The 25,415-nt window shown below is 49.1% G+C and overlaps 1 protein-coding gene across 1 annotated transcript in view; it reads left to right on the plus strand.

Moving 5' to 3' along the window:
* The first annotated feature begins 528 nt into the window (after positions 1 to 528).
* LOC144933327 (tektin-like protein 1) overlaps positions 529 to 25,415 on the plus strand; it is an 84,628-nt gene continuing 59,741 nt past the window's right edge. The window contains exons 1-5 of the mRNA XM_078858011.1: positions 529 to 552; positions 3,417 to 3,536; positions 6,259 to 6,474; positions 9,381 to 9,485; positions 22,156 to 22,306. Of these exons, the coding sequence (XP_078714137.1) occupies positions 529 to 552; positions 3,417 to 3,536; positions 6,259 to 6,474; positions 9,381 to 9,485; positions 22,156 to 22,306 (616 nt within the window). The remainder of the gene's footprint in view (positions 553 to 3,416; positions 3,537 to 6,258; positions 6,475 to 9,380; positions 9,486 to 22,155; positions 22,307 to 25,415) is intronic.

A 25,415-nucleotide genomic window follows, 5' to 3' on the forward strand; every position in this document is an offset into this window, starting at 1 on the left:
GAAGCCATGTGACCGCGCTGCTGACAGCTGCGCTGGCCACGTGGCGTGTCTCAACCCCGCAAGTAGCACGCGCCTCGACCTGGGGCCCTCCATGGGGGCAGCCCTCCACGTCCCCCGCCCCTCTCCTCTACGTCCCCCGCCCCTCTCCACCACGCTACCCTGCCCCTTTTCCCCACATCCCCCGCCCCTCTCCCCCACGCCACGCCACCCCGCCCCTCCCCCCCACGTCCCCCGCCTCCCCCCGCTACCCCACCACTCTCGCTTTGTTTCAGTCGTGAACGGGGCATACGCGGGTACAGTACGCGGTGACTCATCCTGACCCACACAAGTTTTAGCAAAGGCGTCGTATCCCAAGCAAGACGTCGTATCCCAAGATATATTTTTTATACGTATACGACGTATACCAAATTCGACGTATTCCAAAGCGGTTGTATACCGAGGTTCCACTGTACTTCCCGAAGCTGTCTGAGGCAAAGGTGAAAGCTGGTGTTTTCGTCGAATCACAGATAAAGAAGATCCTGGAGTGCAATGAATTCCCCAAGAAGCTCACAAGTAAGGAGAAAGCGGCTTGGAACAGCTTTGTCGCAGTCGTTCGGGGCTTCCTGGGAAATCACAAGGCCGAAAACTATGTGGAGCTGGTTGAGACTCTGGTGAAGAACGATGGCACAATGGGCTGTAGGATGTCAGTCAAAGTCCATTTCCTTTATGCTCATCTTGATAAATTCAAGGAGAATATGGCAGCGCACTCGGAGGAAATGGGCGAGCGCTTCCACCAGGATATACTGGACTTTGAACGCCGCTACCAAGGACAGTATAATGAGAACATGATGGGAGGCTACATTTGGGGGCTGATTCATGAAAGTAATTTACAGTATAATTGTAAATCTTCAAAAACTACTCACTTCTAAATCTTTTGTAATAATTTTTGTATTACTTTAGTATAAATACATGTTAATTTCGATTCATATGTTTTTTTTCTGACTTTATGTGAACGAAAATACACAAATTCGCCCGTTTTCTCATTGAAAATAGGTACATTTCTAAATATCACTGTCCTGGTCACAAAACCAAAGTTTGTGGGGAATAATAGCCATTTTCTATACTTTTTAGGCAGAAGCAATTAAAAAATAACACTTACTACCCAGGAACAAAAATTGTGTTACACATAGTGTAGTCATGCGTAAGTGATGTCACTCCACATCGAACAGCCCCCCTCATTAATAATCATGAGCAGATGACATCACTCCACATGGAGCACGCACCCCCCTAATTCATAATCATGAGCAGGTGACGTCACTCCACATCGAACAGCCCCCCTAATTAATAATCATAAGGTGACGTCCTCCAAATGGACACCTCCCCCCATTCATAATAATTAGCGGCTGACGTCATTCCACATGGGGGGCCGAGGTGCCTCCTCCCCCCTCCTCAGCGTTAACTTACAAACCTCACTACAAAGGCAAAACCCTCAAGTCAAGCAATCTCCGTAATGCTATTGAGACATCAAAGTAAAAAGGACGTCATGATGAACAAGGGATTATAACCTTAAAATGAAATAGGTCTGTGTCACTGCGCCCTTACAGATTGCACACGCATTGATGCAATGAATATCACGTCGCGGTCTGCTTTTCACTTGCAAGTTTCAGATTAACTGCAATACACCCGTCCTTGGACGGGCTAAAGGCTAGTTGTAAATAATTGAGCAGTTTTACATACAGTGAGGGAAAAAAGTATTTGATCCCCTGCTGATTTTGTACGTTTGCCCACTGACAAAGAAATGATCAGTCTATAATTTTTATGGTAGGTTTATTTGAACAGTGAGAGACAGAATAACAACAACAAAATCCAGAAAAAACGCATGTCAAAAATGTTATAAATTGATTTGCATTTCAATGAGGGAAATAAGTATTTGACCCCTCTGAAAAACATGACTTAGTACTTGGTGGCAATCACAGTGGTCAGACATTTCTTGTAGTTGACCACCAGGTTTGCACACATCTCAAGAGGGATTTGTCCCACTCCTCTTTGCAGATCTTCTCCAAGTCATTAAGGTTTCGAGGCTGACGTTTGGCAACTCGAACCTTCAGCTCCCTCCACAGATTTTCTATTGGATTAAGGTCTGGAGACTGACTAGGCCACTCCAGGACCTGAATGTGCTTCTTCTTGAGCCACTCCTTTGTTACCTTGGCCGTGTGTTTTGGGTCATTGTCATGCTGGAATACCCATCCACGACCCATTTTCAATGCCCTGGCTGAGGGAAGGAGGTTCTCACCCAAGATTTGACGGTACATGGCCCCGTCCATCGTCCCTTTGATGCGGTGAAGTTGTCCTGTCCCATTAGCAGAAAAACACCCCCAAAGCATAATGTTTCCACCTCCATGTTTGACGGTGGGGATGGTGTTCTTGGGGTCATAGGCAGCATTCCTCCTCCTCCAAACACGGGAGTTGAGTTGATGCCAAAGAGCTCCATTTTGGTCTTATCTGACCACAACACTTTCACCCAGTTGTCCTCTGAATCATTGACAAACTTCAGACGGGCATGTATATGTGCTTTCTTGAGCAGAGGGATCTTGCGGGCGCTGCAGGATTTCAGTCCTTTACGGCGTACTGTGTTACCAACTGTTTTCTTGGTGTCTATGGTCCCAGTTGCCTTGAGATCATTGACAAGATTTTCCCGTGTATTTCTGGGCGGATTCCTCACCGTTCTCATGATCATTGCAACTCCACGAGGTGAGATCTTGCATGGAGCCCCAGGCCGAGGGAGATTGACAGTTCTTTTGTGTTTCTTACATTTGCGAATAATCGCACCAACTGTTGTCACCTTCTCACCAAGCTGCTTGGCGATGGACTTGTAGCCCATTCCAGCCTTGTGTAGGTCTACAATCTTGTCCCTGACATTCTTGGAGAGCTCTTTGGTCTTGGCCATGGTGGAGAGTTTGGAATCTGATTGATTGATTGGTTCTGTGAACAGGTGTCTTTTATACAGGTAACAAGCTCAGATTAGGAGCACTCCCTTTAAGAGTGTGCTCCTAATCTCAGCTTGTTACCTATATAAAAGACACCTGGGATCCAGAAATCTTTCTGATTGAGAGGGGGTCAAATACTTATTTCCCTCATTGAAATGCAAATCAATTTATAACATTTTTGACATGCGTTTTTTCTGGATTTTGTTGTTGTTATTCTGTCTCTCACTGTTCAAATAAACCTACCATTAAAATTATAGACTGATCATTTCTTTGTCAGTGGGCAAACATACAAAATCAGCAGGGGATCAAATACTTTGTTCCCTCACTGTATATAAATTGCATTGGCATATGTGGTCATTGACACGGTAAAACTAGTCAAGATGGTGTGGTGATGTTGCAGTGTCAAGAAAAGTGCTTCATGGTGTCTTAAACTCTCTTCTCATTTGACAGCAATTGGAGAGTACAGCCATGTCTTTAGCTGCATGCAGTGAGGCATGGGGCGACTGCGAGAATGCCGGCAATTCACGGAGCAAGACCAGAGGTCGAGCCATGCTGCCCACGTCTAGAGAGGTATTTGTATGCTTGAATAATAATAGTGAAAATTATTGTACAGGCAGACCTCGCTTAGCGCTCAAAATGTGTATGCTGGAGAAGTGGCCACTAATCAAATCGGCGCATAAAGGAGTTCATTAGACAATTGTATATATGGGGATGCATTCCCAACAGCTTTAATTCTTACATGTGTAATGCGAGCGTAGGCTGGGGCTCTGCCGCCCCAGCCCCTAAGCCATCAAGGCGACACGAGCCATCGGGTAAAGGGTTCAAGGGTGGAGCCTGCGGGCGCTAGGGGGTGGTATTATCTGGAAAGTTCTTAAGGGGTGTGGTGAAGGGCAGAGTCTGGGTGACGCGGGAAGGGGATATAATGGAGAGCCGGAAGGGGCTCGAGGTCAGTTGGTGAGAGCTGGAAGCTGGACCACGTCGCGGGTCTCCGTGAGCCATCGGCCACGTGGCGACGCGGAGACGGCTCCCAGCGCGCCGTCTGCCAGCGGTGCGCGGGAGCGGGGAAGCGGGACGCCAGCTCACGCGACGCGCCGAGAGCGAGAGAATGGCGTGAGAGCGGGACGCCAGCTCACGCGACGCGCCGCGGAACGTCCGAGAGAGCGGAACGCGAGCTGTCCATATAACGAAGAAATAAACAGACGGAGACACAGTCGCTTCTTCTTGGTTCTTTCGGTAAAGTCACGTAGAAGGGAAATAATAAAATAATAAAAATAAAACATAATAAAATACAATTTTCACGACGTTTCGGCCACAACGCAAGCAGCCGTCCTCAGGTGAAGAACAGGTCTGTCGGAAAGACAGCGTCTGAATGAACACAGTCGCTTGTCGTCGACCTGTATTATTGCACATGTATGAGCAATATATGAGGGCTTCATTGAGGTATTGGTAACAGCACTAATAATACAGATGCTAAAACTTCTTTTGAATAAGTAATATTTTTAAATACTTTTTTTTAAACACGCTTTAATGAAATGTACCGTATGAGTAATGGCAGAACTCCACAACTCCAGGAAGTGGCCCCGAGGCTTGCCATAATGTAAGGGACCGTGGTCAATTACAGCCTACGTAAGTTGAGCGTTGACAACTAGACCCAAGCCGAAACATAACATATAAAAAAGATTGTTTCAAAATATATTTTAATTTTTTTTTGATAGAATATAGTATTGTCATTGATACGGCTATTTTAATACACACAATGGACTGGAAGGACAAGATTAAAGGGCTCGTATAATGCACATGCATAATGTACGTTGACTCATTAATCGCCCCCCCTCCACTTTGCACAAGAGCGTGAAGTGTGGTCACCACATCTACGCCTCTATATAAGGAACAAAACAGGTGGGCTTCTCCACAAATCTGTCTGTCGCCTGATGAAGCTAGTTGTAATACTGGCAAAACATCGTACTCAGATTGTAAATGTTGTGGCTTGGCTCTCCAACACACAAGTGTGCTGTACTAGTGACAAATTGGCATGTTCTGTTTACATTACAACCCTTACTAGTTGGCTGTGTCGGGTGGTGGTGGATTTTAACGACACATATATTTACACGATCTAACAAAACAAACCTCTTATGGATGATATTCGTCGTGAAAGCCTACGTGTTAAACGGGATATTCGATGTCCCCTGTGAAGCCGATGGCGTTTATTTTACGGCTCGTACATCTTAGTATTAACCAGGACGGCCTGTCGGAATAGAACCGCAAACCTCTGCAACAAGTGGCAAATGCACTACCGCTGAGCCACGTCAATTATTTTATTCATAAACTTAGGTTTCCACGGCCAGCGTTATGATGCATAGTTGATTTGTGGGCTTAATTGAGGAGTGTGTATGTTCTCCACCTGCTGTACATGGACGTCTCGTAGACTGAACTCTTAGTAAGGGCTTGCGCCAGTTTATTAACACAGAGGTAACAAAACACACCAGAGGTAGGTGTCCCTACACTCAGTCCTTGACGCGGACGTTAGGCTCTATCTATTCCTAGCCTGGGCTATCTCTTGGCCTCTCACTCGAGTTGGGATGGGGGCTTATCCAACACCACCCGACCGAGGAGAGCAGCACCCCACGTAATCTTAACCGGCTCTTGCAGACTTCTCTGAGCCCTACCCCTGGCTGTATCTTCGGCTCTCCTACTCGTAGAACCCGGACGGGGGATCAGCCAACACCGTCCGGTCACGAGCAGGAGAGACCTTCTTAAGACGCTCACCATCCCGGGCTCCCACAACGACCCCGCTTTCGCCACGGGGTCCCCCTTAAGTATTTCCCGTGACATGACGTCATTGCGCCTCACAGCGCTCATGATGTCATGTCGTCATACTACTCTACACATGTGTAGTGAGTGACATTGGGGATGTCACTGTATGGTGCCGGACAGCATCGTGTGTGTTGCAGAGTGATGCCGGCTCTAGCAGAGCACGGCGTGCGATGCACTGTGTTGCCTCTGAAGAAGAACTTCTGCAACTCAGTTGGACTCACTACACATGGATTTCCTCCCATAAAATAAAAAACCCCTTCCAATTGAACATGTATTGCTCATCTATCCCAATGCTGGAAATTACTTGCAAAATTACTGAATTCGGATGACAGATGCAATCATCATCCCCTCCTGCTGCCAAAAAAATGGCATGACCCTCGTTAAAAATATTCTTGAGACTTAGGATTTTCTGGGTCAGGAAGTGTAACAATAATAAAAATGTCCTTGTCCCTAACTCTTGTTTCTGTCCTCCTGACAGGTGGAGGTGAATGTGAGTGTGCGCCACCTGTACAGCCGCGAGGTGCGTGGGGTGGTGGCACGTCTCCGCGCCGAGTGTGGGTCACTGTCCGTGCACGCAGTTGCCTTGGCCCACACTCAAGGTGATCTGAACAAGGCCTTGGGACACGTTCGTAATGAGAAACAGGCAAATGTGCAAGCTTCTAGCATGCGATCGCGACGACCTACACGTGAGGTGGTAAGTCTTGAATAATAATAATTTAGTTGACAGTAATACCCCGGTTTATGTCGGGGATGCTTTCCTTAAATGTGCGACAACGAATACCGAAACAACGTAAATCAACGCAATTTTGCCACGAGGACTAAACAATGCTGAAGCCGTGTTAATGCGTGCATCTTCATCCTAGACGTATCCGCAACATTACATTCAATTACTAAAAATACTACACTCAATACTAGTTTCGGCAGTAAACGTTAAAACATTATTAGCAGTACATTATGAAAATAAAATCACTAAAATATCATGCGTAATTACTATATTGTACTCCACAGTACAGAACATTTCTTTATGCGCGATGCAAAGTAGTTTGTTTACAGGGTTAGGTGGAGGTGAAGGTTGAGAGGCGACGGTTACGAGAAAGGGCAGACGATGCTGTCAGCGACATGAGTGTGGGTTGAGGCAACGCTAGTCGGGTAGCGGTGGTGTTGATAATGAAGTGACAACGTATTTTCTAAACGATATAAAAGGGGGAGGTGTAAAATCGCAAGGCTTACAGCGCAAGGCTATCACGAAGGCGCAGTACAGCACATACAGTAGTCTGCAGTAGCTCCATGTTGTGATGTTGCTTTGTGGAATGCCAATTGAGGAATTTGTCGGTCATTTGTGATTTTGGAAAATTTGAACCGTGACAGCAACACACATTGGCCTACTCTTATCAAACTAGCTTCTTTGCCCATCCTAGGACGGAAGCTGTAATATTTACGAAAAAAAATAGCAGAGTATAATTGTATCTTGTGTTAATTGAATGGCAGTGAATCTTGCACGAAATTATGTCATAAAACACTTCACTGCATTTCACTGTAGCACTGTATATAACTGACCTTCAATTTGTTCTAATTCACTGCTCTGATACTTTATTATTTTCTGCTTTCGGTCGCTGGGGTGCAAATAAATTGGATTGCAATACAATATCTGGAAAATCACCGAGAAATGTCTATTTAACCAAAATGTAGAAGCATAAATTAGACTTATCTAAGGAAAAAATATAGACCCCAAATCCAATTTGTTGCCGCGTAGAATTATTTATTAGATTCATTTTAAATAAAAAAACGTGAAACTTAAAGCGAATTTGCAACAAATAATAATTCTGCTCTACCTTAATGACGGGGGTGCGGCATGTGGAGTGACGTCACGCGCGGGACACAAACTCCCTAATTAATAATCCTGAGCGGATGACGTCACTGATGTGGACCACGCCACCCACCCCCTCATTAATAATCAAGAGTAGATGATGTCATTCCACATGGAGTTCCCCCCCTGATCAATAATCATGAGCGGATTCCGTCACTCCACATGGAGCTCCCCCCCTTCATCAATAATCATGGAATGATGACGTCACTCATGTGGACCCTGGCCCCACCCCCTCATTAATAATCATGAGCGGGTCTTTATTTTCGATTGAATATTTCAGATTAACTGCAATACACCCGTCCTTGGACGGGCTATAGGCTACTTTTATAATAATTTAGAAGCAAAAATTAGACTTACCTTTTGTTTCAAGTGCTGAAGAAATAAATAAAGACACCAAATACACTTTGTTGCTGCGTAGAAATATTGATTTGATTACATTTCAATAAAGAAACGTCAAATTTAAAGTTAATTTGCGTAAAACAAATTATTTCCAATCAACCTGCGGGAATGTAAAAATCCACCCGCTCATGATTATGAATGAGGGGGGGGGTGTCTCTTTTTCAGTGACGTCACGTACGGATTTAGCACTGCTGCGTATATTTATTTTTTACTTTCTGTAAAGAAAGGTCATATTTGAAGCAACTTTGCGAAAAAACTGTCTTTCCACTCGGCCTTCCGCGTGAGTGTAAAAATCCACCCGCTCATGATTATTTTATTATTAATGACGGGGGAGGGGGTATGTGGAGTGACGTCACGTGCATTACACACATTTCTGGGCTATTATAGTAGTAATGCTATCAGCGGGAATTGTAACGTCCACTGTGAAGCGTCACTTTCATGTAAATTGCATCATCAGAATCGCTGATTTAGATCTCTGTGTCGCGAGAAGAAAGCTCAAAGTGGTCCATGGGCGACCGGGATTTTGCTTCGGTGGCCATTGGACTTTGGAACTCTCTGTCAAAGTTGGTCAGGGAGTCTAGTTCAGTTTGGGCCTTCAGGTCCGCCCTAAAAATATTTATCTTTTAAGAAAGCATCTCCAATTTTAACTTAGCCACTTCTTACCCCCCCCCCCCCCATTGTAAGGCACCTTGATGTTTTATGCATGGGGTCAGTAAAAGAGAAGAAGCAGAAAGAGAAGTGTTGTGAGCTGCGGTCCTGAGTGAATGTGTGTACAGGTGAGCGTGTAGCTCGGTGAGTGAGCGTGTGGGTGATTTGCCACAGTGTAATGGTTAGCACACTGGATTTGCGATGATCCTAAGGTCACCAGTTTGTTTCTATGGCAGTTGAAACAACGGTGCAAGTCTCTCGAATTCCCCCCCCCTACTGCCTCTGCCCAGCCAGTAATGTAAATGTTGTACAGCACAGTCCAAGGGCAGACTGCGTGTGGTGGGTAAAGTTTGGGTGCGCCCATCTCTTGATACCAAACCCGACTGGAAACGATAACCACTCCCTGACTTTCAGAACTGATACTTGATTGATAATTGGTTTTTTACCCTTCTATCTGGCAACAAAACTGACACCTTTTTTGTTGCCAGATAGAAGGGTAAAAAACCAATTATCATATTTTTACTGGCAAATGAGGTTCCCATAGTGGTACTTGATTCTGAAAATGGTTGCAGGCTTATTGGTTACTGTTTAACAACCCTACCATGTACACTGGTACTCAGAGTGCTGGGAGCTCACTGAATGCATGTACTGTATGAACTCTTCTCTTGGTCTGGCTGGGACTGTAGGGTCCAGATGAAGTGGACGTGCTGCTTGGTGTTGAGCGGAAGCAGCTGGCAGAGTTGGAGAGTGTCCTAGCAGAAACGCTGCTGCGTGCTGAAGCCTTACAGCAAGTATGTCAGTGCATCAAGCAGTACAGCGTAGCACACTGCAACACTGGTTTATTATTAATAGAGTGCCCCCTTCACACCGGGGTGACTCAGAGCGCTTTACAAGCAGTAAGCAACTTGCATCATATCTATGGGACCTTTTTGCCCAGTATCAAAAATAATGAAAAATAATCATAGGTTTTGCCCTTTCTGGCAATACACCAGGAGGTTTTTATATATTCCAACACCAAATAGATACCTTTTGCAAGGGATCAAGTCTATATTAACCACAAATACTTGTGGCAAAACATGCAAACAAACATGCTCTGATAATATATTCTTTGTCCTTGAAACTGATTGGCCTTGTCTGAGCAGTTTTAGACCAGAGAACACCAAAAGGTACACATTACAAGGACAATGCAAATATCAGAACACGTATATCTCTGGTCGAGCATTAATATCTACAGGACATTTTTGCCAGGATCAACAATGATGAAACATAAGAATAGGTTTTACCCTTTCTGGCAATAAAACAGATGTTAAGATATTCAAACATCAAATAGATACCTTTTGGAAGGCACACGTCCTTTTTTATCAATTTGCATCACATCTCAGCAAATTGAAAAAGGCATCACCAGCAGCAGCTGTCCCCGTGTGGCACAAGAGGACTCCGCACCGACCAGCAAGAAGATATTAGTCTGCCGGTAGAGGGCGATGTTCCTATGGGTATCTCAATTGAGTAATTTGTGGGTCATATCCCAAATTTTAACCATGACTTGCCAGCACACAATGACCTCATTTCAAATTGTTTCAGGGGATATTTAACGTCCACTGTGAAGCAGATAGCGTATACAGTCTATTTTCCTATAACGTGGTAGTTGCGTTCCTGCAGAACACCGTGTTATGGAAAAATGGCATTATAATAGATAATATAACATAGGATAAAGCACAGTCAGCGATAACACGTGAGATGCGTACGCAGGCCGAACAAACACTGAGGTGCGTGGATAGCATCTAGAAGCATCCAGCAGCATTCCGCCTTGTGCGATAATGCTTCGCCGAGGTAGCTGTACAACCACTTATTCCTACTCGTGCAAAGTAGTTCCATTCACTCAATCGCGTTGTTGTATATGTTGGTTATGAAAATTTGTTATGTTGTATGCGTGCGTGGGTGAAATTATTATGTTGTATATGTGGGTTATGAATATTCAGTGAAAATAATAATAATCAAATGAAATTTGGCCAAATGTGTAATTATCCGGAAATATGTTAATTTATGTAATTATGCACATTTAATTATGCCAATTCGAGAGGTAATCGTAGTAATTATGCGAGTGGGTGTAATTATGATAATGCAAGTCGTTATGATAACCAGACCCCGCCTCGGTGACGAGGGTGGGTTATCGATCGGAATAAGGCAATTAATCGTATGCAGTTATGCAGGTGTGGTGTAAGTATGCAAGATTAACTTAGATTAACTCGGCATCGTTGTCTAGGTTCGTCTCATTCTCGCTTATATTTTAGGTCCCCGGTTCACCCCGTTATCGCTTTAACATTTACTGAGTATGTATTAGTGTGTTTATTAAGGTCACCAAGTTCAGATCTCAACGCAGAAGCAGATCTTATGCATAGATTTCAGGAAAGAATCACACAACCACTTCTGTATTAATCAATTTATTACTAATTCAACCTCAACTATGATATAGTATGCGAACTCTCAATCCCGGAACGTCAACACGGCATCAATACAGTATCATCAACGATTGTCTGATTTCACTTTGACAACGGCACATGGATCCCGCATAACGCGATGGTTGTTAGTGAGAGAGAGAGTCGTTAAAATATGCAAATACTATGCTAAGAAAAACCTTAACGTTAATGAATGATTACTCAATATTGTTCACGCAGTACCGCACTCCTTATTGATCATATGCAACCCTTATCACGTTGTTAGCACCTTGGGTCACGGGACAGTTTAATATTCTGTAGAGGATGCGAGTACGTGCAGCGATTATGACTGAAAGATACTTGAAAGATTATACGGCGATAAAAAAACACAATCAAAACAGTTATTATTCTTAAAGGCACCAATCTCAACAGATACATCGGCAGGTTATCTGACAACAGAATGGCTCGGAGTAAGGGCCTGCGACGGTGCTCTTTTTCCGAAGATCGTTATCTTATACCAAGTTTACTAATTGGGGACCAGATCACCTGATAAGGATCTGGTGGGCCACCACTCCCACGTGAGCGTGGCTCGGCGGAAGGAGGTGCCAAGAATCAATTCGTATTGATGGATCTGTTGGGAATTTATGCGATTAAGAGTACAGCCCACTAAATATTAAAGATAAAAATTACGAATACTCTTATAAACGACGGATGGCCATCACTCGGTCTCGTTGTGATGCCTTCACAGCCACGGATGGCTTATGGGTTCGAGTGTGTTTGAGTGGTAAGAGTTGTCTTGAATAGTCAGTGTTCGGAGTCGGTTCTTTATGTCAAACAGACGCCTGGTGGTCGTGTGGTGAGGGGGCGGTGCGCGTCATACGTATCAGTCGCTCCCCTGTCACCGTGGTGAACTGGTGGATGCCTGTTGATACGCTGTCGTAGTTCGGAACCTGGTCGGTAGGTGGCGCCCACAGCTCGCTCGCAGCGTGCAGTGTTGGGTCGTCGACCAAGGGTGAGCACGAAGCCTCGTCGACAAACCGCGACCGTCAGCTGCAGAGACCTCCGACGCGGCAGAGGTTGACCCACGCAGGCCGAGTTGAGCTGTCAAGCGGGTCTTGCCCGCCTGCAGAGGAGATGGGGAGCCGCTTGAGTCGAGCCCCGAGAGCCGGCTCCGGTGAGCCGATCGAACTCGGCTGAGTCCCAGACGAGCTGAAGAGTCGAGCCGACCCGCTGGTCGCAGCTCGCTCCTGAGTCGACCCTCCCGGTCGAGCTGAAGATGAGTCGAGCCGACCCGCTGGTCGCAGCTCGCTCCTGAGTCGACCCTCCCGGTCGAACTCCTGAGCCGACCCTCCCGGTCGAACTGGTTTCCAATGCTCAGGGTCCTTTCTTTTATGCCGAAAAATCCCTTTGGACCCTGCCCACAAGGCGGGGTTTCTTTTGATTTACTGTGTCAGGATCTGTCCGTAGGTAGGTGTGTCCATGTGTGTGTCCGTACATCCGTATGTCCTTGTGTGCATCACCCACGGTATATTCCGTTGTCATATTCCCTCCATAAAATCCACGAGCAAACAATCAGGTGTTACAAATTGCCTCGAGGTCGTCTCTCTGTCTGGGTGCGATATTATCTCTTGTTGGCCTTCTTCATGAACCAAAACACAGACGTTACAAATCGTCTCATAGGCATCTGTGTCCGTGTTGCACCACCTGGAGGGAGGGGCACACTCCCTCCGACCCTCACTGACGCACAAAGAAATGGGTAAAAGTTTTAACATTTGTCCCTTACCATTTCACAGTTATGATTCTGTATGTAACCTAAGGTCTGTCATTTCCCATCGTGGTGCTTGACTCAAGTGGAGGTGTTTCCCCGAGCGTATACACACTCCTATCCCGCGCTGCGGGGATACAAAGACGGCCGGGATCTCCCTTTCTCTCCGACCCTGGGTTTAACATCGCTCTTTTATTATGTATTTATATTCGACCTGGTGGTGATTCATCCCGTTATGCTTCGGGTCGAGTTGTATATAAAGTATTAAAGTATGGAAATAACATTTCATATCAATAACTTTAGCCTACCCTGTTGTTAAATTCCGACTTTAACGTGACTTTAATAGCAATACAGAATAATTGAGCTTTTTGTCTTAACTAGGCGAACACGAACTTCTGGTGACCCCCGCAGCCTCGCTGTTCAGCTGAGCCTGCATCCTTGAGAGATGCACAATACCCTTATTCTCGTCTCACTGTGGTCATCCAACCTTCTGCTCTGGGAGCGTTATTAATTTCAGGACAAAGGCCCCCTCACGTTCAGACGTGCAGGGTTGTTTAAATCAGCTCCCTCCCCTGTGCACCCAGCCTTGAGCTGACCCACTTATTTAATAATTTAATTCCTTGGCCTTTTTGGGTTTATCCTTGCTCCCTCAGCTGCAGGACAACAAGGCGTATTTCTCCTCCCTGTGTGCACGTGTTCCAATTAGCTCGGAATCCCTAAACACACAATCAGTGATGATTCCTGGCTTTCTGTGGTTGTGATTTAGACAAAGGCGCCTCTGCTTCCTTCCATTGCCTTCGAGTTGACACTGCCCTATTATTCGCCCATGTGTTGAGGTCATAGAATTCGTTTTGACTTCAGTAATATTATCATTCAGTATTGGATCAGCAAATGGCAATGGTTCATTGATGTAGCTCGCAGCCTGGTCTCCAATTTGAGCGAGCGCGAGGATCGATAATTTAATTTTGACGTTACTTTAAAACCATGCAGGATGGTTGGGCTTTTTGCCTTAACTATGTCTGGCTGACTCTCCCACTGTCTCTGCCGCCTGCACGGGTGACATGTGCCCGTTTATCAGGCCTTATCTTTCCTTGAAGCAAGGTTGCAAATTCTGCCATCCTAGCCCTCCTTCAGTTCATTACTTAACAACACCTGGTGTTTTGCAGTTTGCTGCGCTTTGGTGTGTTTTCATTCATTATATATCAATGATGGAAGAAGGCTAGGATACAACAGCGTTATCTCCAATTCGCTTCCGCATTGTAAAAATGTGTTCCCTAATATATTTGTAGTGGTGGTGTTGACGTGCGCCGACTGTGACAGTGATGGATCACGGGGCGGCGCGGGGTGCGGGGTTGGGCACGCGTTGTGGGCGTGGTGTGGACGCGTGCGCCGGGAGTGACAGATGACGGGGCGGCGCGGCGTGGGTGGTGAGGCACGATGAGATGTGGGAAAACAGGATCGTAGCCAGCGCCGAGTGATTGGTCGAATAAGATGGGTGCTCGCAGCGACGTCCGCAGGTGGGGTATAAAGGGGGACGCGCGAGAGCACACGGGGAGAGTTACCCAGTTGAAGACCCGAAGACGGAGCTGAAGACCTAGTGCCCCGAGACCCCTAGTCCCGCCGTCCTTGTGGGGACCGGGGCCCTGTGTGGCTCGGAGGCGAGGCTGTGGGACCCGGGGTCCGACGCCCACGTGGGTCGGGCTGGGGACCCACAGTCAAGACGGATACCCCGGGCAGGGAGTGTCCCGAGTAGCTCAGTGGCGTGAGTCGCCGAGTAGCTAAGTGGGTGTTGGTCACCCGAGTAGCTCAGTGGCGTTAGTCGCCGAGTAGCTAAGTGGGTGTTGGTCACCCGAGTAGCTCAGTGGCGTTAGTCGCCGAGTAGCTAAGTGGGTGTTTGTCACCCGAGATACTAAGTGGGTGTTTGTCACCCGAGATACTAAGTAGGTGTTAGTCACCTGTGAACGAGTTTGGTAAAATAAAGAGTGTGTTACCCGTGAAGTCGTCTCCCGCCGAGTTACTACATTACAACTGGCGTCAGAAGTAAACCTGTCTTCAAGAAGTATGGACACGAGGAAGACTACCCGTACCCACGAGCGAGGTCGGGACGACGACGGCGTACCGGGGACACCAACCTCGGGAGGAGAGGACGAGGAGTTGCCGCCGATGCAGCACTTCGCGGTGATGGCCGACGCTCCGCTTGCCTCCGACACCAGCCTCCAAGACGCGCACTCCCGGTTGGCGGAGTTGCTACTCGCCGCCGCCGCTGTCTTGGCTGACATCTCCGTTCCGGCGAGCGGGAAAACGGCTGCGGGGTTGGTGGAGGAAGCGACGTTGGAGGAATCCCGCCAAAAGGCGCTTCGCGCCAAAAGTCTGGAAGTTGCCGCCGTTTTTGGGGGGCCGCCATCGATTGGCGGGAAACACGGACGCCACGTGGCCGGACACCTCCGCTCAGCGCAGCCCACGTCATCAGCGCGCGCCGGAGCTCTCCATTTTGCGCCTGACAACCGAGCCGACATTTTACACAACTACAGCGGAGCGCGGGAAAATCTCTCCGACGTCGACGACGATCGGGTCCTCCAGCAAAGATTGCCCGCGCTGTCGGCGTTCAAGGCGGATGGGGGCGACTGGGGAGCCTTCCAACGAAGGTTCCTCGCTCATCAGGAGATGTCGGGGTGGTCCGACACCACTGCCCTGCGTGCGTTGCCAGCGATGCTTGACGACGACGCGCTTGCAGCCTTCACATCTGCTGCAAGGTCGTCCCGCTCTACGCTCCAGGACGCACTACACCTGATGGCGAAGGTGTTCGGACCGCCCTCCACGTGTCGCCACCAGTTCTACGATCGGCGGAAGGTGGCTGGAGAAACGACGCTCGCCTATCGCACGGCACTGCTCGCCTTGGCGGACGCAGCTTTTCCCCGCATGGATAAGGAGGGGAAGGACGCCATGGTGACGGAGCAGCTGCTGGCGTTGGCCCACGAGTTGGGGGTCCCCATCAATGTGGCGGACGAGATGGATATCTGCTCCCTGGCGATCGCCACGAGCATTCACGCGTACGAGGTCCTCAAACGCAAGCCGGGGGTCGTCTGCAAATGGGCGGGGAACGCGGCACTGGCCGCCACGATCGCCGAACCTCAGCCAGCTGCGGATCAGGAGCAGGCCTTCGCTGCATCGCGTCCGGGGGAGTGGAGAACGGGAGGTCGTTCGCCCACACGTTCACCCCGCAAGCTGGAGCAACCGAAACCTACGACGTCCGTCGTCTGCTACAACTGCGGCCTTCGGGGTCACGTCGCAGCCGGGTGCCGGGCCCCGCGTCAGCGCGCCACAGGACCACGTCGGGACGACGACCAGGGCCACAAGTCATCCCAACAAAACCCGGCAAGTCGCGGCACCTCACACGTTCGGTCCACAAACACGGCACATTCGGGTCGCCGCTTGGCGGTGGGGGGTTCGCGGCTGGGTGCCGGGGGTTCACTTCGGCGAGGGGGGTCCGTACGCGGCCCGCAAGCAGTCGAGTGGTCCGAATTGGCCCACAGGATCGTGGCTGCGTCGGCCGGGTCGTCCGTGGTAACGGGGTTTATTGACGGGGTTGAGGTCCGGGTGCTGGTGGACACGGGTGCGTCGGCCACCATCATCTCGGACCTTATTTATAACATTCTTCCCGTCCAAAGTAGACCCCTTCTGCCAGTAGACGTGCCATTTTATGCGGCGAATGGGGGATCCCTGGGGATCATCGGCCAGATTCGGGCGACTATTTGCATTGGTGACATCAAATTGGCGGGCCCTATTTTTGTATCATCATCGCTGGCCGTTCCCTGTTTGCTAGGTACGGACTTTTTGTCCAAAATGCCCATCAAAATTCTTATAGATCAGGCCTGCATAGAGCTTCCGTCAGGTCGGCGGGTTGCGTTCTTGACGAGCCCTACCAAAATGCGCACGGTTTGTGCGACGGTGCAGGCGCTGGCAACTCACACTGTACGGGTGCCCCCGGGATCGCAAATGTTAGTACCCCTTCGGTTGAGGAAGCCACTCGAGGTGGGTGCGGAGGCACAGGGGGTGCGGTTGGGGCCGTCTAACAGGGCCAGAAGGGGCCTCGACTTAGCGGTTGCTCAAACCATGGTGAGAGGGGACAGTGAGCCGTTCGTAATGGTCCTGAATACGGGGTCGCGGCCGGCCGTAATTGCGCAGGGAACGGTGCTGGCTCACGCCGCGCCGCTACCCGTTGAGGAACGGCTCGTGGCTCAAGCAGATTTCACTGTCAAGTCGCATCCTCCAAGTGATGAGGGGACTGAGTGGTTGGACTCGTTGTGTGCCGGTTCTGCTAACTTGTCCGAGGTGCAATTGGGAGCATTGAGGGGTTTGCTACTCGAGTTTGCTGACGTGTTCAGCAAACATAAGTACGATATCGGCTGCACTGACCTGTTGCGCCACCACATAGCTACAGGGGACGCGGTCCCTATTCGTCAGAATCCCTTCCGGCTCAGCCCAGCCGAGAAGGAGCATGTGCAATCGGCGGTTAATGATATGTTGGCGGCCGATATCATTTCGCCCTCTTCTAATCCGTGGGGTGCTCCTATTGTCCTAGTAAAAAAACAGGACGGGTCCTTGCGGTTTTGTGTCGATTTCCGCCGCTTAAACAAAATCTCGATGGCGGATGCGTATCCGCTCCCCAGGATGGATGAGTCGCTGGATGCCTTGGCGGGAGCACAGTTTTTTTCCACACTCGATCTGCTTTCTGGATTTTGGCAATTGCCACTCGATAACGAGTCTAAACCTAAAACTGCTTTCCGGACACCTGGTGGCCTATTTGAATTCAACCGTTTGCCCATGGGCTTACATTCCGCTCCCGCCACGTTCCAGAGACTCATGGAATTGGTTTTGTCGGGCCTCCAATGGGATACCTGTTTGATTTGTCTCGACGATATCATCGTCTTTAGTCGGACTTTTGAGGAGCACCTCCAGCGACTGAGAGCGGTGTTCCTCAGGATGCGTTCCGCTAAGCTTAAATTTAAACCGGCTAAATGTTTTCTGCTTCGGGAATCGGTCAGGTATTTGGGCCATATCGTGAGTCGTTCAGGGATCTCGACGGACCCTGCTAAGACGCATTGCGTCAGCTCATGGCCAACGCCAACCTCGGTCACGGAGGTTCGCAGTTTCATTGGTTTCGCCTCCTATTACCGTCGTTTTGTCAAGCAATTTGCCACCATAGCCAGGCCCCTGCACGCTTTGACGGCTAAGGGTGTGCGGTTTCACTGGGGGGCGGAAGAGGAGGCTGCGTTCTGCTCCCTTCGTGACGCCTTGGTGCAGGCTCCCCCCTTGTGTTACCCCAATTTCACACAACCGTTTTTGCTTGACACAGATGCCAGCAACACGGGTATCGGGGGGGTGCTCTCACAGGTGGTCGGGGGGGTTGAACGGGTGGTCGCCTACGGTAGTAGAGTTCTTTCCCCCGCCGAACAACGCTATTGCGTAACTCGTCGTGAATTGTTAGCGATTGTGGTTTTTACACAGCAATTCAGGCCGTATCTTTACGGCCGTCATTTTACGGTCCGTACGGACCATGCGGCTCTACAATACGCTATGCGCATGGCACAGCCATCGGGCCAATTGTCCCGATGGTTGGAGGTCCTTCAAGACTACCAATTCACGACGATTTACCGCAAGGGATTGCGACACTCAAATGCGGACGCCTTGTCGCGGTTGCCTCCGTGCACGGACTGCACATGTTTGTTGGGATCGGCGCGGTGCAAACCCCCGGTCGCCGGCACCCCGGGAGTTGCGCTCGCCGCCACTGACACCCCGGGAGTCGACGCCCCCACGGGGAGGGATTCGCTGTTGTCGTTGCCCCTCATTGAGTGGGGCCGTCTCCAAATGTCCGACAGCTCCCTACTTACGCTACGTCGGAAAGTTGGCGCTCCCGAGGTAGGAGAGGCGCGGGTCGGTTCCTGGGTGTGCAGACAGGGCCTTTTGATGAAGTGGGACAACATGTCCCGGCGTCACGTGCTCGTTGTGCCTGTTGCTATGCGGGGTAGGGTCGTTCTGGCAGCTCATGAACGGCTCATGCATCTGGGTTTTCACAAAACGCTCGCCCTAATCCAGCGAGACTATTATTGGCCGGGGATGGGTAACGACGTGGCGAATATTCTTAAGGGATGCGTAGGGTGCGCCAAAAGGAAACCGCCACCATTGGCAGCTAATCCACCGCTGCAATCCATTCAAGTTTCGCGTATAAACGAATTGGTTGCGTTGGACATCTTGGGGCCCTTTCCTGCTACACCAAGGGGAAATAGGTTCCTGCTGGTTGGCGTGGAATACTTCACCCGATGGCCTATGGCATGGCCGCTCGCCAACCAGTCGGCTGCGGCGGTGGCGGACGCCTTTGTCCAGGGTTATGTTTTGGACAAGGGCGCCCCCGAACGCTTGCTGACGGATCAAGGAAAGAATTTTTCGAGCGTTTTGTTGCGCGAGGTGTGCGACCTGTTGGGTACAAAGAAAGTGCGTACTTCCCCCTACCACCCGCAGACTGACGGGATGGTTGAGCGTCTGAACAGGACGATTACGTCTATGTTGTGCCAACAGGTCTGCGACGATCAGGTTGATTGGGACTTACAGGTGCCGGGGGTACTCGCGGCCTATCGAATGGCCCCTCATGCGGCGACGGGGTTTTCCCCATTTTTTCTTATGTATGGGCGGGAGGCCGATCCGGCCATGGACGTCCAACTGGGGATTTCCCAGCCACGTGCAAAATCTAAATTGGCAGACCACATCAAATTTAATATCGCCAAATTGACTGAAGCGCGGGAGGCGGCAAGGTTGAATTCGCGGTCGCGGCAAATTGCGAACGAGAGATTGCATGGGCGGAGGGTGCATACGCATGATTGGAAACCAGGCGATAAGGCCTGGCTGCATTGTCCACATGCACCGTTGGCTACGTCCCCCAAGTTGTTGAGACCTTGGAGGGGACCGGTGGAAATTGTGCGGGTTGCACGACCCCAGAGTATACAGATTAAATGGGAAAAACGCCGTTGGTACGTGCACCCCTCCCGACTGAAGCCCTATGCGGCACCGTGTGACCCCGTTCTGTGCCGTAACGACCGGGCGTGTGATGTGACCGTCGACTCGGGGAGGGAGGTGTCGCAGGCTGATCCTCACGTGTCTCCACCTGACCCACCCCCAGGTGCCTCGGGCTTGACGGCTGCTGACCGTCGGGAGCCTGAACCCCGGGGCACGCACGGGTCCTCGATGCCTGGCCGATGTCTCCCTGAACCGCCGGCACCACCGGACGTTCAACCGCGTCTGGTGCCGTACGACGGACCGGCAAGGCGGACTCGGGCTAGGGCACAACAATTTTCATGAAGACGTTTTTTTCTCAACACCGAGCTCGCCCGGTGTTCCCCTCTGCCGGGGTAATGTCCCGTTGTAGGGACGCTCGGAAAGAATGGGACACTGCACGAGTCGAAAGAAGAAAAAAATTTTCCATTTATTTTCCTTTCTGCATACACATTGCTATTGTCACTCGCCGGTTTGTATATATTGTTCTATTGTCGCGGTGGCATTGGTTGATGGTTGCGGATGGTAGTGTTCGCGTCGTGTTGTGTTGTTACGTTAGTTGTTGTTCTTGTTGTTGTGTTGTGTTACGGGGCACACAGGGCGGTTTGTATATTTTTATAGCAGCCGGGTCGGCTGCGAGCTATGTGGTAGGGGGTGATGTAGTGGTGGTGTTGACGTGCGCCGACTGTGACAGTGATGGATCACGGGGCGGCGCGGGGTGCGGGGTTGGGCACGCGTTGTGGGCGTGGTGTGGACGCGTGCGCCGGGAGTGACAGATGACGGGGCGGCGCGGCGTGGGTGGTGAGGCACGATGAGATGTGGGAAAACAGGATCGTAGCCAGCGCCGAGTGATTGGTCGAATAAGATGGGTGCTCGCAGCGACGTCCGCAGGTGGGGTATAAAGGGGGACGCGCGAGAGCACTCGGGGAGAGTTACCCAGTTGAAGACCCGAAGACGGAGCTGAAGACCTAGTGCCCCGAGACCCCTAGTCCCGCCGTCCTTGTGGGGACCGGGGCCCTGTGTGGCTCGGAGGCGAGGCTGTGGGACCCGGGGTCCGACGCCCACGTGGGTCGGGCTGGGGACCCACAGTCAAGACGGATACCCCGGGCAGGGAGTGTCCCGAGTAGCTCAGTGGCGTTAGTCGCCGAGTAGCTAAGTGGGTGTTGGTCACCCGAGTAGCTCAGTGGCGTTAGTCGCCGAGTAGCTAAGTGGGTGTTGGTCACCCGAGTAGCTCAGTGGCGTTAGTCGCCGAGTAGCTAAGTGGGTGTTTGTCACCCGAGATACTAAGTGGGTGTTTGTCACCCGAGATACTAAGTAGGTGTTAGTCACCTGTGAACGAGTTTGGTAAAATAAAGAGTGTGTTACCCGTGAAGTCGTCTCCCGCCGAGTTACTACATTACATATTCATTGCATTACATAAAATTCGCGTTATGAAAACTATGCGTTATCGGAGATCAGACTATTTATATGATTAATAAACTCAAATGAGTAACCAGGGCGGCCTGCCAGATTCAAACCGCAAACCTTTTGAAACAAGCAGCGGGCACGCTCCTGTTGGGCCATGTCACCACCCCGTTGTGTTCATGCACACAACTCACTCGTCTTATACATGCACTGCTCTTGTTGAGGAAAAGCCTAGTTACTGCTGCCTGAATGGATTGCCAGATATTCCATGGTGTTTTTTTGCAATTGAGCACAGAACTTTGCATTCCTTCCAGTCATCATTTTTTAAAATTCGTTTAACAGTTTTAACTAACATCAAAACTAGTAAGAAAAGTGTTATTTTAAAAAGTAATTGGGTTCGGGCAGGATATAATCCTGACGAGAAGGGGTAGTGAGCGATGATTAAGAATCACAATGGAGTTGCACTGAAGGAATGGAATGCGATCAAGGAGATGGAGTGATATAATCAGTTCGCGTGCTGGTGCTGGATGGATTCCTGCATCGCAGGATCCTGAGAGGTGGCAGTGGCATGGGGAGGTATTCATCTGGCAGTGGATTGGGCATGGCTGATAATGGTGATGAGCAGGTTTACTAAGATAGTACCTATTCGACTTGAGGGCACTACATTATTTGTAAATGTATATATTGCATGTTTGCACCTCCAATTAGCACGGTTGGCTACGTACGGTGCGAAAGAAGTTAGACATACATATGGACATTGCATTTATAACTACAGTGTTAATCTTTGAACTTGTTTTTCTCTCCATGCAGAACTTGGCCCTTTGCCGTAAGCGGTTGCTGGCGTGCATCTCTGAGAGGTCTTGTGTGCTAGACTTGATCGGTCACGCAACACCCAGTCGTCTAAGTCATACAACTCCTTCTGCCAAATGGAGCCCAGATCCTATTGGCCCACTGTCCCCAGGTATACACGTGGTATGGAACATGCAGATGTTTATGCACAAGTTGTAATAATAATTTGCTTTAGAGTAGCTTTCTTTATGCCGGGGTGTCTCACAGCTTTTAATACGTGAGAAGCACCTTACATCTCATCTCAAATACTTTAAGGGTACCCCCAGTGACAGCAGTCTCTGGAGCACAAGGTGACTCAGCACCTCGCCTGCAAGAAGGCATTCGTATTGTCAGTCGGGGAGATTCTTGATATGTGTTTTCCAATGGAGTAATTCACTCCGTAATTTTCGGAATTTATAAATATATGTTTTACTATGATGCCAGCGCACATGGCCTACTGTTGTATATGTTGGTTATGAAAATTTGTTATGTTGTATGCGTGCGTGGGTGAAATTATTATGTTGTATATGTGGGTTATGAATATTCAGTGAAAATAATAATAATCAAATGAAATTTGGCCAAATGTGTAATTATCCGGAAATATGTTAATTTATGTAATTATGCACATTTAATTATGCCAATTCGAGAGGTAATCGTAGTAATTATGCGAGTGGGTGTAATTATGATAATGCAAGTCGTTATGATAACCAGACCCTGCCTCGGTGACGAGGGTGGGTTATCGATCGGAATAAGGCAATTAATCGTATGCAGTTATGCAGGTGTGGTGTAAGTATGCAAGATTAACTTAGATTAACTCGGCATCGTTGTCTAGGTTCGTCTCATTCTCGCTTATATTTTAGGTCCCCGGTTCACCCCGTTATCGCTTTAACATTTACTGAGTATGTATTAGTGTGTTTATTAAGGTCACCAAGTTCAGTTCTCAACGCAGAAGCAGATCTTATGCATAGATTTCAGGAAAGAATCACACAACCACTTCTGTATTAATCAATTTATTACTAATTCAACCTCAACTATGATATAGTATGCGAACTCTCCATCCCGGAACGTCAACACGGCATCAATACAGTATCATCAACGATTGTCTGATTTCACTTTGACAACGGCACATGGATCCCGCATAACGCGATGGTTGTTAGTGAGAGAGAGAGTCGTTAAAATATGCAAATACTATGCTAAGAAAAACCTTAACGTTAATGAATGATTATACTCAATATTGTTCACGCAGTACCGCACTCCTTATTGATCATACGCAACCCTTATCACGTTGTTAGCACCTTGGGTCACGGGACAGTTGAATATTCTGTAGAGGATGCGAGTACGTGCGGCGATTATGACTGAAAGATACTTGAAAGATTATACGGCGATAAAAAAAAACACAATCAAAAACAGTTATTATTCTTAAAGGCACCAATCTCAACAGATACATCGGCAGGTTATCTGACAACAGAATGGCTCGGAGTAAGGGCCTGCGACGGTGCTCCTTTTCCGAAGATCGTTATCTTATACCAAGTTTACTAATTGGGGACCAGATCACCTGATAAGGATCTGGTGGGCCACCACTCCCCACGTGAGCGTGGCTCGGCGGAAGGAGGTGCCAAGAATCAATTCGTGTTGATGGATCTGTTGGGAATTTATGCGATTAAGAGTACAGCCCACTAAATATTAAAGATAAAAATTACGAATACACTTATAAACGACGGATGGCCATCACTCGGTCTCGTTGTGATGCCTTCACAGCCACGGATGGCTTATGGGTTCGAGTGTGTTTGAGTGGTAAGAGTTGTCTTGAATAGTCAGTGTTCGGAGTCGGTTCTTTATGTCAAACAGACGCCTGGTGGTCGTGTGGTGAGGGGGCGGTGAGTGTCATACGTATCAGTCGCTCCCCTGTCACCGTGGTGAACTGGTTCGGATGCTCGTTGATACGCTGTCGCAGTTCGGAACCCGGTCGGTAGGTGGCGCCCACAGCTCGCTCGCAGCGTGCAGTGTTGGGTCGTCGACCAGGGTGAGCACGGAGCCTCGTCGCCAAACCGCGATTCTCACCACTCCGGCGGCAGCAGAGACCTCCGACTCGGCAGAGGTTTGAACCACGCAGGCCGAGTTGAGCTGTCAAGCGGGTCTTGCCCGCCTGCAGAGGAGATGGGGAGCCGCTTGAGTCGAGCCCCGAGAGCCGGCTCCGGTGAGCCGATCGAACTCGGCTGAGTCCCAGACGAGCTGAAGAGTCGAGCCGACCCGCTGGTCGCAGCTCGCTCCTGAGTCGACCCTCCCGGTCGAGCTGGTTTCCAATGCTCAGGGTCCTTTCTTTTATGCCGAAAAATCCCTTGGATCCTGCCCACAAGGCGGGGTTTCTTTTGATTTTTGCTGTGTCAGGATCTGTCCGTAGGTAGGTGTGTCCATGTGTGTGTCCGTACGTCCGTATGTCCTTGTGTGCATCACCCACGGTATATTCCGTTGTCATACTCCCTCCATAAAATCCACGAGCAAACAATCAGATGTTACAAATTGCCTCGAAGTCGTCTCTCTGTCTGGGTGCGATATTATCTCTTGTCTGGCCTTCTTCATGAACCAAAACACAGACGTTACAAATCGTCTCATAGGCGTCTTTGTCCGTGTTGCACGACCTGGAGGGAGGGGCAACACTCCCTCCGACCCTCACCGACGCACAAAGAAATGGTTAAAAGTTTTAAGTTAACATTTGTCCCTTACCATTTCACAGTTATGATTCTGTATGTAACCTAAGGTCTGTCGTTTCCCATCGTGGTGCTTGACTCAAGTGGAGGTGTTTCCCCGAGCGTATACACACTCCTATCCCGCGCTGCGGGGATACAAAGACGGCCGGGATCTCCCTTTCTCTCCGACCCTGGGTTTAACATCGCTCTTTTATTATGTATTTTATATTCGACCTGGTGGTGATTCATCCCGTTATCCTGGCTTTTCCATAAGTTTTACTTTTGTCTTTTCATGCATATGCTTATTATTATTAATTTATTTCCGATATCTTAGGTTAAGGGGTAAGTTTCTTGATCCTAGGAATTCGTATTCCTTGGTGTCTGCATGGTTATATAAGCGGAATATAGTTTACGGTGAATAGCGTTAACATTGATGTTATGTACGATATTATGTATTGTGATGTCTTTAACTTAACGTGTTTGTCAGGGCTTTACTGACATGAAGTTGCATTTCATAGCCCCGCAGTCTTTGCCCCACCCTATCTCTGCTCGCCG

This window comes from Lampetra fluviatilis, chromosome 7, assembly GCF_964198595.1.
Source record: "Lampetra fluviatilis chromosome 7, kcLamFluv1.1, whole genome shotgun sequence".
Taxonomy (NCBI): Eukaryota; Metazoa; Chordata; class Hyperoartia; order Petromyzontiformes; family Petromyzontidae; genus Lampetra; species Lampetra fluviatilis.